The 19,237-nt window shown below is 43.2% G+C and overlaps 1 protein-coding gene across 3 annotated transcripts in view; it reads right to left on the bottom strand.

Moving 5' to 3' along the window:
• CORIN (corin, serine peptidase) overlaps positions 1 to 19,237 on the bottom strand; it is a 281,826-nt gene that overhangs the window by 133,020 nt on the left and 129,569 nt on the right. For all 3 annotated transcript variants that reach the window (XM_045019311.1, XM_045019312.1, XM_045019313.1), the window contains exon 5: positions 8,872 to 9,053. In XM_045019311.1, the coding sequence (XP_044875246.1) occupies positions 8,872 to 9,053 (182 nt within the window). The remainder of the gene's footprint in view (positions 1 to 8,871; positions 9,054 to 19,237) is intronic.

The raw sequence follows: 19,237 nt of genomic DNA, 5'->3' as shown, positions 1-19,237 counted from the left end.
AGGGGCACAGGTGCAGAAGTGGGAATGTAACACAAAGGGGGTGGTGAGTCAGGCAAGCTGGTGAAAGTAAATGGGGCAATGAGGAGAGAAGGAGGATATAAGAACAGAGAGGTAAGTGCTGATAGCCACATTGTGCAGGGCCTTAAAAATGAGGACATGGAACTTGAATTGTACCTGGTGTGTGAGGGGCAGGGGTGGCTCCAGGCCCCAGCACGCCAAGCGCGTGCTTGGGGCGGCAAGACGCGGGGGGAGGCGCTCTGCCGGCATCGCAAGGGCGGCAGGCAGGCTGCCTTTGGCGGCTTGTCTGCGGAGGGTCTGCTGGTCCCGCGGCTTCGGCGGACCTCCCGCAGGCAAGCTGCCGAAGGCAGCCTGCCTGCCGTGTTTGGGGCGGCAAAATGCCTAGAGCCGCCCCTGGCGAGGGGAAGCAAGTGAAGGGATCTTAAGAGGGTTGGATGTGGTCAGAGCAGTGGGCTACGAACATCATTTTTGGGGTAATATTTTGGATGGACTGAAGTGGGGGATGAGATGAGGGTTACTGATGCTGGGGCTAGAAGGAGTCGAGGTGAGAAATAATCAGGGCCAAGGGAATGGAAAGAAACAGAAAATTTATGGAGGGAAAAAAATAGCAGTGTAGTTTCTGCACTGGGGTATGAGCCATGACTTTAGCCCACAGCTTTCACTCTAATAAAAGTGAAATTTTGATTGTAAGAAGATTTGCAATAAAACATGTGAACAGGAAGAGAGTGTTTTGATCCAAAACCTACACTTTTTGAAATATCACAAAAACCCTACTTGGGGGAGGTGAAATCACCTGAGACAAAACTGCATAAGTGTCCAGGAAAAATGTTGCTAACGACATGACACAGTCCTACTGCTAATTACAAAAAAACTATTTTACCATAGCAATAAGCAGGATTTATCTGATCTTCCTGTACCATTTCAGCAGAGGGACACTAGGTACTACTATAATATAAATAAACAACAGTGTGACTGTCTAATGGAATATAGAATCTTTTATAATTACAAAGTAAAATTTTAAAAGTTCAAAAATGAACTGTTTTCTCACGCAATAAATGGCATATAATTCTGAAATGTTAAAATCTTGCCCACATCCTGTCATATGGGCCACTTGTGCGTCAGTTTTTAATAGTACAACAACAATAAACATAGAGCCTCTGCTGTGCAGCAAATGAATATACAGTACTCTCCCTTTGAGGTGAGTCAACTTTATTTTTATTTTCCTGTAGGGCATTTAGGGGAGAAAACTTAAAATAAATCAACAATACCAACTGCTGCCCTGGAATAACCTCACAATTAAAATGCATTTATTGTGCTTTCAAAGTTAAATATTTTTTTCAAAACTTTGTGTGTTAGGGTAGCAATAGAACTACCACTGTCTCTGATCTGCATCTCATCTGTTGCTCTGATCAGCAGTAAAGCCACCCTCCACCATGTGAGCCAGTGTCTTTTAATGTCACACAATTTATATTTAGAAATGTCTGTGCAATTATGATGCAATTTTACAAATTGTTTTCTAGATACAGGCAAGAACATGTGACCAGAGGGTAATTTATTCTTGGGACTTACCTTTCCAGAGAATGTTGTTTAGAAGAGACAATGCAGAAATGAACTAACTACATGAAGGTACTTCTATATCTAGACTCACCCTAGCAAGAAGCATGAGCGAAAAGTGAGAGTGGTGTATAGCCTCAAAAGCTGTGTTTATTTTTTATTTATTTGTATTATTGTAGCACCTAGGAGCCATAGCCATGGAGCAGCATCCCATTGTGCTAGACACTGCATAGACACAGAACAAAAAGACAGTCCCTACTCCAAATAGCTTATAATCTAAATATAAGAAAGAAGACGACAGATGGATACAGACAGACAGGGGAGTACAGAGAAACAATGACATAGTATCAGTCAGCATGGCAGGCAGAAGTCTTAGCACACCAGCAGCCTAACTGTTGTCTTTTTTTTTTTTAAGGTATTACGGCACAGGAGAGTTTTGAAGAGATTTAAGGATCTGAAGGAGAATAATAAAGTGTGTACATTTACAAGAAACTCCTCGCAAGCATGAGGGGCAGCATGGGAGAAAGCAAAAAGAGGTAGGAGTCGACAGCTCAATTGCAAATGAGAGATGATCAGTAGGGTGGGAATAGGCTATGAAGGGCCTTGAAAGTGAAGATAAGTAATTTATGTTTGATGCAATAAAGACAGAAGTGGTATGGTCAAAGTGACAAGCTAGGAAAAAGATCTTTACAGCAACATTCTGAATAGAGGAATGGGGCAAGATGGCATTTTGCCAGTCAAGATCAGAGAAAAGGATTTTGCGGTAATCAAGAAATGAGAAGTTGAGAGCTAGGATAAGAATTTTAGCCATGTTGATGGATAAAAAAGGCTGCAACTTAGAGATGTGATTCTAAAAGAATCTGCAAGACTTAAATGTAGGCTGGATGTGAAGACCTAGGCTGAGGTCAGAATCAAAGATGATGCCCAGATTATGTGCTAGGCACTGTGCAAACACAATCCTACCCAGAAGAGATGACAGTCTAATTAAATGTACAAATGGTGATGAAACACAGCATGAAAGAGACGACTTATCAGCAGCCACAACCTTGCAGCTACTGAGTGATTCCTCAGACAACCTTGATAACCCATTCCAAAAATAAAGGACATTAATGAGAGAGAAACTTATGGCTGATTGTTAGCATTAATGAACAACATTACTAAAAGCATGAAAAAGTAAAACCACAGTGTCATGAAGAGTACAGCAGTACCAACAGAAGGCTATAGACCAGTTCATAATGTATCAAATGTCTTCCCTGCTGTACTAGCTCTTGCTGCATTCATTCATTTAGTAACAATCAGACCTGTTATACAATTACACTTCTTAAGCTCTTGTGCTTTGTAGACTACCCAGTAATAGGACAGTCTCTACAGTTGTCCCTCATTGCAAATCATGGCCCTACTGGAATAAAGGGAGGGTGTCACTCAGGTGCCTAATGAGCAAATGTGCTACACAGTCTATGTTCTGCACATCAAATGAAATTTTCCCCTTTAAATATCTGTTAATTAAATTAAAACTAATTAACTTCACAGAGATTTATGCAATGAAAAAATGTCTAATGTACTACATTCCATGTAGGTAATTGGTCCTGTTTTGCCAGCTTACCTGCTAAGATCCATTAATGGGTGTCTCAGTTATCAAGGGCCTTGATCCCAGTAAATCTCTTTTGCAAAAGTTTTTAAAGCAGAAGTAAATAAATTATTAACATTTCTCTATACAACTTCTACATGGTTAACAGAATAGGAGTAAAGTCCCACAGAAGTGGTCCAAGCAGACATGTGCAACCAGTATTTTAACAAAGGGCTTCCACAAACATTTTCCCAAACTCCATGTGCTCTGGAGTACTGAGGGGAGAGAGACTAGGAAGTCCATTCACTTCTTTTCATTTAAACAAACAAAGAAACAAAGGTTTCTCCTGGCCATAACCAAAGGAGGAGGCAGCACCACTTTGCAAACCAACATATATTGTTTGGCACCTTGCTAGAAATGTTTAGGCTCACATCCTGAAAACAATACTGACTGTAGGGATACTAACAGCATAATATTAATCTTTTGTCATTTGAAATGGAGTGAAGGTGAACAAGGCCTTTAAGAAGACAGGTCCGGATCCTCCCGGTGGTGTTAGTTGTGACTGTTTAGAGTGGCCACTAGGTGGGAAGGAGGCTGTGTAAATGGGAAATACAAAGACAGTTTAAGACTATCTGGCATTCACCCTACCATGGTGTGCTCCACATTGCTGTATTTGCAATAATGTTCAATGCTTGATAACAATTATTATTCTAAAATTCAGTATCACTGTTTGACTGTCAAAATAAATTGCAGGATATGAACAATAACCAGTGTCCTAGACAAAAACATCATTAAGCTGAGGTTAAAGCTGACAGTACATAGTAATAACATAAGAGTAAAATTTAAAAAAAGCAGATATAGTTATCAAAAACACCAACCATTTGCAACCTAGGAAGTTCAAAGTTTAACAGAAAAGAAACCTAAACATTTGAAAGTGGGGAGCTCTCAGTCTGAGTTCCAGCTAAATGAAGTTTTTGTCTGGAAATTGTCTTTTTTGGTCTGAGTTATTTTTACAGTTTTGAACGTTCATTACTTGCATTGGGAAAAGGGAAGCACGATACCTTGTGGTACTCTTGAGCTTTGGAACTGGGAAAGACAACAGGAGAGGACTCTGCAGATCACTGGAGATGAGGGGGAAAGCGGAGAGCAGGTAACTCTTGTAGCAATCAGGAGCTGCATGCTTCCCAGCTTCCATGAGTCAGCTCCCATTAGCCCTAGAGACACTAAACTTTGATTCCTGCTCCGACTGTCAGGCTGGCCTTCCTACAGACCTTCTGAAGTCCACAGAACGTGTTGCAAACAGAAGTCAGCAGGAGGAGTGGACCAGAAGTGCATTCTACTGAGGGCCGTGACAACTTGTGCAGATTTTAACATGTCCACAGGGAGGCAAATATGGGAACAGAAGCAGGCATCTAGGTGTGGAACCTGCAAGAGCAGCGGAGTCAGGACGTTAGTGGGAAGATGACTTTGGGAAGCCAGGAGGGCTGTAAAACATACCAGGCCAGGGAAAAAGTGGCACAGAACAAGATCTCTTTGGGCCCTCTGAACAAGAGGAGAATCTGGGAAATTTAGGCTCTTCAAAGGGCTACAGGAGTCCTCCAGGCATGAGGAAGTTGGAACCCAGCTGCACATGTTCAACTACGTAATTTGCCGGTGTTTGTGGTTGCTATCTTGCCAGCTGCTGCCTATTCAGGGTTGTATCTTGTATAGGTTTCACATACTGTATGAAGTACAGTAGCATCTATATTCACTGTTGGTTCTAAAAACATTTTACAATCTAGACTATTTACTTAAGACACAATTCCAGGGCTCCCCTATAGGCTTCAAGCTTATAGAAGCCATCTCCTTGCATTCATTTTACTTCTTACTTAAAATACCACATACTATTTATTCTCTCAAGTACACTATCACCAGCTTTGGCTAGTAAAAGCAAATAAGATACCAGGGAGGTGGAGGGAGAGCTAAAAAAAAGGAAAATAACTGAAGTATTTTCCTGGTTAGGGAGGTGCATTTCAGACCCACAAGAATGCTATTTAAATATTATTTTTTCCAAGTATGCAGACAAGGTAGCAGATAGGTTAGAGGGATCAAGTGGGAGGAAAGACTGAAAAAACTTGACCTTCACTCCCTTACTTACTCACAACTCATGTGTGAAACTAATGCAAATATTTTTTTTTAAACTTCTGCAGCTGAATTCCCAGAGCTCTGTATTTTTATATCAGCCAATTTCTCTTTCAGCCTTTAGTGGGCACATTCTGCATAATAATGGAAAATAGAAAAGAAAATGGGCTGCATAATGAGATGTTTCAGGCAATGGGAGAGTGCTAAGTGGCCTTGTCTTCGGTGATGCTTTCATTTCCACACAAGACCTACAGAATACCAGCCTTAGAAGTTGCTAACATTTTTCAAAAACCCAGGTTCCCTTGTGACATTTGCAACTAAAAAAAATTTGATTTAAAACTCTCCTGTATTTCATTGGTGGCATTTAACAGCTGAGAAGCCATTTTATCCTTTGACTAAAGTTATAGAGAACCATGAAATTATTGCATTGTGATATACTTGCATTGGGTTGTTTTGGTCACAGTGGCATCCATGTTTGACACTGTGTCTTTAAGACAGAAAAGTCTAAATCCTACAGAGAGGTACATTTAGCATTCTTTTTCAACCTCATCTCCTCAGCTGCTGGCACTCTTCTCTCTTTCTCCCTACCTCCTGGCAACTGAGAGTGGTATCTCTGCTCTTTCCCCTACTTTCCTGGATGTGAGTTCCATCCTTACCTGTAGTGGGAAAATGGGGCTGGGAGACAGATAACAATAGCTGTCACATGGATATGTTTGTCTGCTAAGCATTCCTCATTCTGCCTGGCAGACAAAAATCAGGGAGCCTTGTAATTGGCCATTGTGATAAGTGTTTGTGGTCCTGGCAAACCGAATGGAAACACAGTCAGGTATATGGACTCCCCCTTAGAATCTGTAAAATCCACATGAGTCTTAAGAGTAAAATATTGAGGACCATAGTTTCTAAGTAATAAAATATGTAGAAAGCACACAATAGTCAGACACCCTCTGTCAGAAGATAGAGTGAAAATAGAAATGCTCTTAAAAATGAAAAAAATTCACTATTCTATAGTTTCCATCACACATTCTACATGGAATCTCTTCATATACACATAAGAGCACACACCCATTATTTGTGCATGTCCAAGCAAAAACACAATTTAAATAACCTTTTGCTTTAATTGGAAGCATGTCAGAACTGCAAATAATAAACCAAGATCACTGCAGTTTGCACAACCCTGTCCTCTCTCTTCCTCACAGCTGGCTTCTCATCCGAGCTCCATTCACCTTGCCTAACCAGTCCCAGTCTCCTCTCCTCAGGCTTCTTTCTCATCCCAGTCTTCTTGCCCAGCTAGTGCAAGTCTCCCCTTCTGGGCTCCCTGTCCAAATCCTAGTATTGCCCCTTCCAAGCACTTCCCATCTCACGCTCCCAGTCCTAATCTCCTGGCCCAGCCAGTGCTAGTTCCCCCTTCCCAGCTCTTCATCTAATCTGCCTCTTTTCCCCCCCAAACCCTCAGCCTCCTGCCACCATTTCCTGTTCTCCACTGGCTTCCAGTCCCAATCTCCCCCCCATACACACACACACACACACACACACCCCTTGCTCTTTAGCCAATCTCAGTCTCCCAACTCCCTGACTCCTTGTTCGTCTCTTTGACCTTCCAATCCTTGTTCTCCCCTCTACATCCAGATCTGTCTCCCCCTTCCCCTGCCCCCACTAGTTCCTCGTCCCAGTCTCCCCCATTCCCATCTCCCAGTCTCCTTATCCAACCAGTCCCAGCCTCCCCAACCCTATCTCCCTCCCCAACAAGTCTCTAGCTCCCCTTCCCACACCCCCACCACCTCCCAGTCCCCATCTCCTTACCCAGCCAGTCCCAGTCTCCTCCCACCCCAGCTTCAAAATCAAGTCCCCTCCCAACTTCTAGAGACAGTTTCTCTCCTTCCCACTTGAGCCTCAGTCTCTCTGGCTACTTATCCCAATTCACTCTTTTCCTTCCCAGTACAGTCCTTGTCTTCCCTGCATCTGAGGCCAGCACCTTCCTCCTCCCTGCCTTCAATTCCAGTGTCTGGCTCCCCCTCGGAATGGAACTTACTCAGTCACTCTGTAGGGATAGTGTATGCACACAGGGCCGGCTCCAGGGATTTTGCTGCCCCAAGCAGCCAAAAAAAAAAAAAAAAAAGCTGTGATCGCGATCTGTGGCAATTCAGCGGGAGATCCTTCACTCCGAGCAGGAGTGAGGGACTCTCCGCCGAATTGCCGCCAAATATTTGAAAGTGCCGCCTAGCTCCGGAGTGGCCGCCCCAAGCACCTTCTTGATAAGCTGGTGCCTGGAGCCATCCCTGTATGCACAGTCCTATCAATACTAGGATGGAGCATGCTCAGTGCACACAGAATCTTTGGAGGTTTTAGCTCCTTAAGTCTAAGTCTGTATTGAGCATGTGCAATCTGCGATTCCTAAAAGGCTTATAAATTTGGCCAAATTTGGGTGGATTTTCACAGGAACATCAAAAGGCACATCCCTGACACAAAGGCTACCCCTCTGCCAAATTTCAAGATCTTACTCCAAAGCATGGAGGTCCTAGAGCTTTTCAGAGAAAAGGTCACTGCATTTTATAATTTTATTACTTTTCCCTAGCCTTGTTCTTGGAAGCAGCTGTACTGTTTTGGCTGAAATTCTCCCCTCAAAATATCAGCCTCCAGCATGCACACAGCATGGAAAATTTCAGCACAAATGGTTAACGTTTGTCAAAACCAGGGCCAGCTCCAGGCACCAGCAAAACAAGCAGGTGCTTGGGCGACACATTTCTAGGGACAGCATTCTGGCACTGGCCATCATAGGTGCTGACTCCGGGGCATGGGGAAAAAGTGCCCCCACCACCCCAGCTCGCCGCCCCAGCTTGCCTCCGCTCCGCCTCTGCCTGCTCCCCTGAGCGCGCTGCCACCACTCCGCTTCTCCCCCATCCCTCCCAGGCTTGCTGCGCGCAAAACAGCTGTTTCGTGCAGCACGTCTGGGAGGGAGGAGAAGCCGAGCAACGAGACGCTTGGGGGGAGGCGGCGGTGGTGGAGCGGAGGTGAGCTGGAGCAGGGAGTGGTTCCTCTACCCCCTGTTACCTCCTGTGCCCCCCTGCACCCTAGCTCACGTCCTCTCCACCTGCTCCCCTGAACGCACCGCTGCTCCGCTTCTCCTCCCTCCCTTGCCTGAGAGGGAGGGAGGAGAAACAGAGTGGCGGCGCACCCAGGGGAGCAGGCGGACCAGAGGTGAGCTAGGGCGGGAGGTCGCAGGGGGCCCCCAAGAAGCAAATCGGGTGGGGGGGAAATGCGGCACGCCCGGGGAAGGAGGCGGGGCTGGGGATTTGGGGAAGGGGTTCAGAAATGTGGATTTGGGGCGGGGCTGGGGGCAGGGGGGCACGAAAAAAAAAGTGGGGAGTGGCCAAACATTTTTTTGCTTGGGGCAGCAAAAATCCTAGAGCCAGCCCTGGTCAAAACAACAACTTATATCAGGTTCTCATAATGGGAAGTATTGGGCAACTTTAACAACAGGCCACGCTACCAGCCTCATCTTATAATCACATTTTCATACCCTGGAAGCTTTGATTTTGAAGGCTTTACCCAAAGATGCGTTATTAAGCAAAACCTAATAAATTCAATTTGATGATTAAAACAAAGTAACGTACGTTGTTTTCCTCTCTCTTGCCATGGCGAGAAGCAGACCCTCGTGATGTTGTCATTTTCAGTTCTGTTTTGAAACTGGGAGCATCTGAGGAACTCAGGCCACGAAGAATTCACCATCCCCAGAACTGGTTCACAACCTTCCTTTGCTGCCTCACAAAATGATCTACAGGGCAGGAGTCCTCGACTGGAGGAAAGAAAGAAAGAAGAAACAAAGAAATAATCTATTGTTTTACTAAATTATTTCTACTTTTTTCTCTATTTTTAATTTAAAAAAAACAACATTTTTGAGTAATTGTATGTTCAAGAAAACTATGAAGAGTAATATGAAAGTGGATAAAATGATCTGGAACTAAGTCTTCATTATTCATCAAAGGTCCCATCTACACTGTCTTTTAAAATAAATTTAAACCCAAGTTAAATTCAAACCAATTTCTTACTCAGGTCAATCCCATCCAAGCTGAGCAGCCAAAATATTCTGCAAACCAGACTAGCAATGAAGATTAAACATAATTTAAACTTGATTGAAAAAAACAGTGTAACAGGTATAAAGAAATTGTACTTGTCTATTTTATTTTCTCACTCTGACATATATGTATGTATACACCTGCTTCCCTTTGGTCTTCCCTAGTCTCATAGACACACACACACACACACAAAATCAGAACAAGAGAAAAATTACAACTCATAAATGTGAAACACCTCCAATAATGACCTAATTAGATTTTTCTATTTTTTCTATATATTAATACATTTATGAATGATCTGGAAAGAGAAGTGATCAGTGAGGTAGCAAAATTTTCAGATGACACAAAATTTGTAAGGGTAGTCAAGACTTGAGAAAACTGTGAGAGGCATCAGAGGGACCGAACCAAGCTACATGAAAGGGCAACATGATGGCAGATGAAATCCAGTGCTGACAAATACAAAATAATACATATAGGAAGAAATAATGTGAAGTGTTCATACACCCTGCTAGATTCTAAATTAGCATTAGCAGCTCAGAAAGATGTGGCTATCATTGTGGCCACCTCGATGAAACTCTGCTCATTGTGCAATAGTGGTCAAACAAACGAACAAACGGTATGAGGAACGGGATGGAGAATACTACTGAAAATATGATAACACCATTATATAAACCAGTGGTATACCCTCATCTGGAATACTTTGTCCTATCTCAAAAAAGGCATATCAGCAACAATAGATTAGGTTTAGAGACAGGTGATGAGAAAAACTCTGATATGATAAATGATTGAAAAAACTGGCACTATTTATCTTACAGAGGATACAAATAAGAAAGGAAATGATTAATATATACAAAATAGTAAATGACATAGAGAAGGTAAATCAGAAATTCTATGCACCCTTCATTATAATTCCCAAACAAGGAGATTCAATTAAATTAAAAGTTGGCAAATTTAAAACTGATAAAAGAAATGATTTTTCATACGACACAACTAGCTTACGGAACTCACTGCAAGATACCATTGAGGGCAAGAGTTTAACAGGATTTAGAAAAGGATTATTTATATGGATTAGAAGAATATCCCAAATTATTAGAGTAAGGATTAAAACTAGCTCAGGGTTTTGAAGGGATATCAACTCTTTTGCTTGATGAAATAAACCAGCTTCTAACTAATGGGGATTAGGAAGAAACTTTTCTTGTGGGCAGGTTATTCCATAACTCATTTCTTCAAGGTTTCTTGCACCTTCCTCTGAAGCAGCTGGTACTGGCCAATGTCAAAGCTAAGAAACTGGACTAGCTGGACCACTGGTCTGATCCAATATGGTAATTTCTAGGAACCTATGAAATATCCTGGCTTTAGAGTATGATCTCAGACCTTTCCAGGATTAAAAGCAGGTACTGTATATCCTGGTTGAGAGTTGGGAATCTTCAATGGTATAAAGTTCACATTTCTATAACTTTAGTACCATAAGATGTTAGAAACTAAAGCTTATGCAATAGCTGGTATCAGCCCAAAACTGAGTCTTGCTCATCCTCAGTCCCCAGGAAGGGAGTAATTTTTACAGGAAAAATTCCAAGTTTGTGGGAACAAGGAAACAGTTCTTCGACAGGCCGATTCAAATAAAATGGCTTCTGCTCAAAGCCACTCCAGGGTTTGGAATATTAGAGTAAGTTCTGGGGAGATGCCTTAGTAGGACATATCTGAATGGTTTGGGATGACCAGCATTACTCCTGCATGTCTGTCATGAGTGAGCTATGAGCATATCCTAAACTCATGCTAGTAAAACCCTTATACCTCTCCACACCAACCATTCTAGTAGAAATAACCTCACAGCAATTTATAATGTACGTAATTGGGAGCGGTTATTTATCACTAAAGGACAAGTCCTGTCCTTTCCCCTAAAGCTGTGGAGGGTCCCCTGGAAGCGGAGGAAGTGCAGTTTCTCAGTGCAAGGTTCGGTGCCCGATTTAGGAACCCCTACTCATTAGGAACTATCCGCATGGCAGAGTGCAGGATGCGGGGAAGGAAAGAGCCAGGCCAGAGGATCTGCCATCATGCAGGTCCTCCACCCCACAGCAGGGATGTGTAAGGAGCATGGAGGTCTAATTCAGCAGAGCCCCCATGGAGGGGCTCTGCATATGCTCCAGGCCTGTGAGAGAGGATTCTTCCCTCTTGCTCATCTACTCACAACCCAGTCTGGCTACTCAGAGTGAGCACTGCAATAAGCGTTCAGCCCTAAGTGACTACAATTTGGAGACTATATAGGCCAAGATTTTCATGTCCATATATATAGGCTCCTAAATAAGTGGCCTGATTTTCAGAAGTGCTGAGCACTCAGCAGCTCCTGCTGACTTCACTGTGTTTTCCTGTTTGAGTGTAAAAGTGGATTAACTGGTCAATAGTAACAAAGTGATACTATGCTGGGGATCAAAAAGCTACAGTAGCTGTCAGATTACCACTGGTGAAGGGAAGAGAGATGGATCAGCTCACATGTTTATGAGAACGAGCCTTCTATTTTATAAATATAAAAATTGTATTAGATCAAAATCACAGTAGCCTGAGATTTCAGTTTTCCCCCTTGACCTATTGTGTTGACTAGTGTTTTTGAAATCAGTCTGATGGCATTTCTCTGCTTTAAACACTAATGACGTGAATGTACATGTACAACCAGTACCTTTATCATGTTCACAGGGCATCCTGATTGACTGTGGAGCTGGAACTGGTGTTTGGAGATATGTTCTGGATATGGAACTGTCTTTAGAGATATGTTCCTAAGTCACACTAAGGACTTTCATGCATGCTAAATGCACTTTACACTCTGAAGTGCAGGAATTATCTCATATCTGAGATAAAGATCTGTATCTCTAAACTTGTCTTTTGTGGCTCCCTGAGTGATTATCTGTAGTTGGCAGCTTGTTTGCTGCTTGGAAATAAGCACTTACATTCTAAAATAGTACCTTTCACCACAACTTTATGTCATGCTGAAGGCAGATAGTTTCGATATCATGTAAAAAGTCTGGCTATGTGCAGAAGAAAAACAAATGGCTTCTGGATTCTCCTGTTGACAGTAATAGCTGCTGGTTATTAATATTCTCTTGATGTTGCCAGCACACTGTTCTGGCAATTTAAGACTCGCTATCAGAACCAGTAAAACCACTTCAGATAAAGTCATTCAAAAAATACTTTTCCTGTTTTTTATGGAGCCTATTTTTGGAGGGAGAAAGAGAGTGAAAATATGAGAGGGAACATGTGTATATGGGGCCTTTCAGTGCCTGTCAATGTTTATCTGCAGAACAGACCTAACACAGTCCCTATCTCGCTTCTGGGAATATGGCACGACAAAATTAATTAACAATTTCCTTCTAGGCACTTTTATTTTATTTTATCCCCAAATGCATGTATGGGTAATGCAAATAGCTTGATAATAATTTAGAAATTACTAGGCTATTAAAGGACAATTGCATGATGATTAAATAAACCAACAGAAAGTATGCGCGTATGAAAGGTTATATATGCATGATCATAAAAGGCTATTTATTTCTGGGCAAAATTACTTATGCTTATGAAAAGGCCATATATGCATGATCAAAGTTATTTAGTGCTTATGAAAGGCTATACATGCATGATCATGTGTGGGCAAAGTTACTCACATGAGTACAGTAGTCCCATAGACTTGCATGAGTAAGGGTTGAACAATTAAGTCCATAATGTGTGTGCATGTATATAGAAAATTCTAGAAGAAATAGTTTCATAGATGTTTTAAAATGGTGGTGAAGTTACGTGAGGCTGAACCATTCCAATATCGCAGCAATAAATGAAGTGCCATATATCTAAAACATAGCTAGAGACTAATTTACTGAATTTAGCCATAATCTATATAGGCTGATCTTTTAAAGTCCCAACTGTTCATTCAAATGTAAGAAAATGTGTAAATTACAATACACAACTACATTTGAATGGAAAGATTTAAGAGGCATAATTAATGAGACTACTGACTAATTAACTATGAGCCTCTTCCATTAATCTGATAGAGCTCCTCTGTTGGACTCAAGGCACAGTTAAAAGTCCATCTATTCTTTTAACCCAGGGGTGGCTAACATGCACCTGAGAAGGAGCCAGAATTTACCTAGGTACATTGCCAAAGAGCCACAGCATTACCTCAACAGGCCCCCTTCAGCTCTCCCAACCCCCGCCTGCCAGCTGCCCTGCTGATCAGTGCCTCCCGATCCTTCCCCCATGCCTCCTGCGGCATGCAGGAGTCTCTGCAGGGAGCGGGAGAGAGAGGAGTGAGGGTATAGCAGGCTCAGGGAATGGGGCAGGAAGGAGTGGGGGCCTTGGGGGAAGGGGTGAAGTAGGGGCAGGACCTGTGGCAGAGTTAGGGGTTGAGCAGTGAGCACATCTCCCCCTCTCCTCCCAGCACACTGGAAAGTTGGTGCCTGTAGCTCCAGCCCCGGAGTTGGTGCCTATACCAGGAGCCACATATTAACTTCTGAATAGCCGCATGCTTTTCTGCAGCCACAGGTTGGCCACCCCTCTTTTAACCTTTGCTGGTGGGGTAATGACAGGGTTATTTGTTATGTTTAACAATTCTATGGTTTGGGTGTATTTATTTTTGGTGAACACTAGCTAATTAATTTTGTGTTGTTTTTAAGATTTGTACAAACACAGTGACAAAGGAGAGGGACACATTTTAAAAAATATTTGTAAAAATAAAGTACTCTGACAATCTCATATGAAAGGCATTACTGAAATGCATAGTGTCCCTATTTGATCTTAGCACTCACTATCTAAATCTACAGTCCTCAAAATAATTTACAAATTGCTATGTTGCAGCACTCTAGCAGTTCTGCCATATATTTCTTCTAAGTGATGTGAAGAATGTGACATTAACCCTGTTAGATAGTGATCCGGCTATCCTAATCTTTGCAAATGTAACTAAAACATATTGGCCCAAATTCATCACAGGTGCATAAGAATGATGGGATTTATGCACACAAGATACATTAAAAGTTTCATGGGCTGGGTAATTTCTTCAGGAAACTCGTCTACATATAAATGGACTTATATCTTCTAAACCATACATATGAAAAAAGTTCAGCTTCAGTTGGTCATCTTATTCTAAGTCTAAATGTTACACTGCAGTATGCATGTATGGATAATACAAATATCTTGATAATAATTTAGAAATTACTAGGCTTTTAAAGGAAAATTGCATGGTGATTAAATAAACCAACAGAATGTATGGTCTCTAGAGATACCTTGACAAACTAGGAAATGGTAAGATTATCCAACTATTACTGTAATATTTGGCCCAGTTACAATATTCAGTCATTTGTGCTCTATAAAATAAATATTTTTGGACAGTGATCAAGTTTAGTATGGACATATTTGCTTAACCTCCTGAAGGATGAAAGGATGATTAAGCATTCTCATCTTGATTACTCTTTATTTACGACTACTTAGAGACCAGGCTTTTTAAAATAAACAGGCAGTGCTGTTAGAATCTTTTCACAATTTATTTGGCACCAACACAGGACACAAAATAAGATTACACAGTTTTAGGGCCCAATTCTGCTCCCACTGCTCTACAAAAAAACTCCCATTGAACACAGGTGAAGGTAATTACATTATTATGTGCCAGTTCTAACTTTGTGGTTCTCTTCCCCAACCTTGAAATTCATATCTCAGTTATTTCTTTGTGAACCCCTTGTAATTGCCTCTCCATTGTGAATTGTGTGGCAACAGCAGGAAAAGGGCTTATTATCAAGATAAACAGAAATTCACATTAACTTTTTTTATTTCTGCAAGAGATGTTATGATAACTTCTAGGAAAAAGAATATAGTTGCATTTCCCTATAATTATTTATTTTTTTCAAATTCAGCTGTGGATTTATAATGTGGTATGTACAAACAGGATTGCTTTTATACAAACTGGGAAAGATGTAATTCAGGTTTTCCCAATTAAATATTTTATGCTGAAATTTCAAGTACTTTTCCTGATCAAATACTTGACTAATTCACTTGGGGCCAATACTTTGACATTCTGCCCAAAGGATGATTGCTTAGAACTTACTGAAGTAACAGACAGCCTTAGCATTTTTGGATGGACCTGTAAAAAACACTGTTTCCATGTGCTATCCCTCTTCTTCATTGTGGTCACACCACTAAGCACATGCTCACTGGCCTGTGGACTTAAGAAGAGTCAATTAAATTATTATTTAAGACACTCCAAAAGTTAACAGACTTATTTGATACACAAACTAGGAACAAGATCTTTGGGCAACCATCAGCCTCCTGCTGCAAATGTTGGTAACTTTATTATATTTTCAGGCAACAATTGTCCAAATAGGTTGGGGCTTTGGAGGACACCACAAATTCAGTAGTCATTAGAGGACTGTGTTTGTATTTTGGTTAATTCTAGCACTAAGATGTTCTATCAAAGGTGTTCTATCTAAGGTGTTTCTATCATACCCATCACTTTAGTATCCACAGTGCTTTACACATTAATTAACAGTCATAATTAACACCCCTTATGAATTGTGTTAAGCATCTGGTCACAATTAACATTTTTAGTGAACACAAGCAAAATTAGTTTTAAACACCTCAGCTTTCTTCGTGTCAGCTTTCCTTCCCCATTAAGTAGTGAACCTACATTTTCCTTCAACTTTGTCTTGTTTATAATGTGTTTTACAGAACCTCTTCCTATTGCTTTTTATGTCCCTTGCTAGGTGTAATTCATTTTGTGCCTTAGCCTTTCTGATTTTGTCCCTACATGCCTGTGCTATTCTTTTGTGACATACTGCTGTTTCAGAAGTGCATCAAAGCACACTATGGAACTTCTAATGCACAGCGGCAGGGTTCATATGACCATTTAGTGCATGTCAGGATAGAACACTGTAGATTTACATCCCAGCATGCCACACACTAAATCATCAAAAAGACAAGCCCTTGCTTCCTTACCTGAGTCAAAATCTAACCCCAAGTACATACATGAGCTCAAATGCAAAGACTGTACTATGTGCACCCTACAAAAGATGTGGTGGGGACTCCACTCTTTGTTAGTTTGTTCCAAACACTTACAAACTTTGGAAAGGCAAGAATTCACTCCAGAGCTGCTCCAATACACTGATCTACCCTATCCCCTTTATTAGCGCGTACAGAACCCCAGTGCCATTGTAAAGCACAATCACTTAGTGGGAGTACAACATAAATACAAGATGCCTAAAAGGAACTCTATCTCCATCAGTCATAAACAGTCTCCAGGGTCCCTCCAGCCTCCGCTCCTTTGTCCCTGATTAAGGTACTTCCTTCCCTTTGGGCTGTGTCCAGTTCTCATCTGCAGTGCTGGCTCATAGGAACCAAACACTCAGGCAGCTCCATGGTCCTGTCCCCCTGCCCTGAGCTCAGACTCTGTCTGCTGTGTCTCTGCAGCAGCAGCATATGCTCTCTCCTGCAGGCCACCGAGTCCCTTCTTAAATGGTAATGTGACACTTCCCAGGGGTACTGAGGGTTGTGAGGCACTTCACCACCACCAGCCCAGTGAGAGAGCCTTATCTGTGATCAGCTCCCTGAAACCACCTGCCTCTGGCAACACAAACAGGCCTCGCTTTCCCTATACAAGCAGCAAAGAGTCCTGTGGCACCTTATAGACTAACAGACATATTGGAGCATGAGCTTTCATGGGTGAATATCCAATGAAGTGGATATTCATCCATGAAAGCTCATGCTCCAATATGTCTGTTAGTCTATAAGGTGCCACAGGACTCTTTGCTGCTTTTACAGATCCAGACTAACACGGCTACCCCTCTGATACTTTCTCTGTTCAGTTTAGTATAAGTACATACCAACCCCCAAGTCTTTCAGGTGTCCCTCTGGAATGTTCAGCCCGTTCCACTGAACTCTCCCAGAACTCTTATATCCACTGTTCCCAAAGCAACAGTACATACCAGCTTGTAAGATTCAACTCTGGATCACCACTTTGCTTAGCACAGCGCACTTAATTTTATATGGATAGTGAAAACAAGAATACGTTTATCATCAAAGAAGTGATAGTGATAAAAATATTCTAAACAAATGGTTATATATAAACGAAACAAAATCATAACATGCTTTCTAGAGACTAAACTTACCTAAAAAGGCATTCCTATGTCTCCGACAAGACAGTTTACCACAAGTTTTTCCCCAGCCTTTTCAACCAGTTTGGCTGAGAACCCGTCTCACAAAATCAAGCCCCACAGGCAGTTTGTCCTCACAGACTGAAGGAATACCTAGTGGTTCTGCTGTACCCTAGATATAGTTTCAAACTGTCATTTTGTCTTACTTCTAAGCAGGATAAGTCCTGCAGTTTTTGTTTTTGCCTTCATCCCCCATAATCTGTTGATTAGCATTTTGTTCATTGTGAATGATACAATACTGAATTTGCATGTGACCAATCAGAGTAAGATAAGCATACCAGGTGTATGTGGATTACCTTTTGGTGGCCTGTCTGAACTCTCAGACCCAGAGAACATAATTTTTAGTACATATACATAACTCTTCATATATTTTCCATATATATATCTTACAATTATTACGTTGACCAGTGTGACACAGGCTTTCACTAGAGACCATACATGACATTCTGGGGAGGGATAGCTCAGTGGTTTGAGCATTGGCCTGCTAAACTTAGCATTGTGAGTTCAATCCTTGAGGGGGCCACTTAGGGATCTGGGGCAAAAATCAGTACTTGTTCATGCTAGTGAAGGCAGGGGGCTGGACTCAATGACCCTTCAGGGTCCCTTCCAGTTCTATGAGATAGGTATATCTCCATATATTATTATTATTATTAACTGTATCTCTGTGTCCTCTGGAAGTTGGCAGCAAGAGGGCCTTGAATCACAGCAGGGCCGCCCAGAGGGGGGGGGCAAAGGGGGCAATTTGCCCCGGGCCCCGGGCTCCGCAGGGGCCCCCAAGAAAAGAGCGGAGGCTCCCGCCTCCGCCTCCGCCTCCGCCCCGCTCCTGGAGCCTCAGCGCATCAAGCGCCGAGTCTCCGGCCGAGCCCCTGAGCCCCGCCCCGATCCGAGCCGCGTGGTGAGGGGGCGGGGCTGGGAGCTCCAACGGGGCCTGAGCCCCGCCCCGCTCAGAGCGGCGTGGGGAGGGGGCGGGGCAGCTGCCTCCGCTCGGCGTGGAGCTCACAGCCCCGCCCCCTCACCACGTGGCTCTGAGCGGGACGGAGCTCAGGCCCCGCCGGAGACGCGCTCGGATAAGAGGCTGAGGCTGAGGCCGGGGCCGGGGTGGGGGGGAGAAGCGGGACCCGCCGCCGCCGCCGAAGCGCAGCCCGATCTTCGGCGGCGGGGGGCCCTTCCGTTCTGGGACCCGCCGCTGAAGACACATTTTGCTTGCTGTCTGTTAGCATCTTAGGCTGGTTAAAGTTCACAGCATGGAAGACCTTTGGTTACCACTTTGGTTTACTTAGGCCTAGTGACACCAACACTGTGATTCAGGGCCGCCCAGAGGATTCCGGGGGCCCGGGGTCTTCGGCGGCGGGGGGCCCTTCCGTTCCGCGACCCGCCGCCAAAGTGCCCCGAAGGCCCGCGGCGGGGACCCCCCCCCGCCACCGAATTACCGCCGAAGACCGGGCTGCACTTTGGCGGCGGGTCCCGCTTCGGCGGTAATTCGGCGGCGGGGGGCTCCCGCCGCGGGTCTTCGGGGCACTTTGGCGGCGGGTCGCGGAACGGAAGGGCCCCCCGCCGCCGAAGACCCCGGGCCCCCGGAATCCTCTGGGCGGCCCTGAATCACAGTGTTGGTGTCACTAGGCCTAAGTAAACCAAAGTGGTAACCAAAGGTCTTCCATGCTGTGAACTTTAACCAGCCTAAGATGCTAACAGACAGCAAGCAAAATGTGTAACTGTCAGCTGTCTCAGCT

The sequence above is a fragment of the Mauremys mutica genome, chromosome 5, assembly GCF_020497125.1.
Source record: "Mauremys mutica isolate MM-2020 ecotype Southern chromosome 5, ASM2049712v1, whole genome shotgun sequence".
NCBI classification, from domain to species: Eukaryota; Metazoa; Chordata; order Testudines; family Geoemydidae; genus Mauremys; species Mauremys mutica.
Note: the sequence above shows the minus strand (reverse complement) of the source record. Positions and strands in the feature narration are given on the sequence as shown.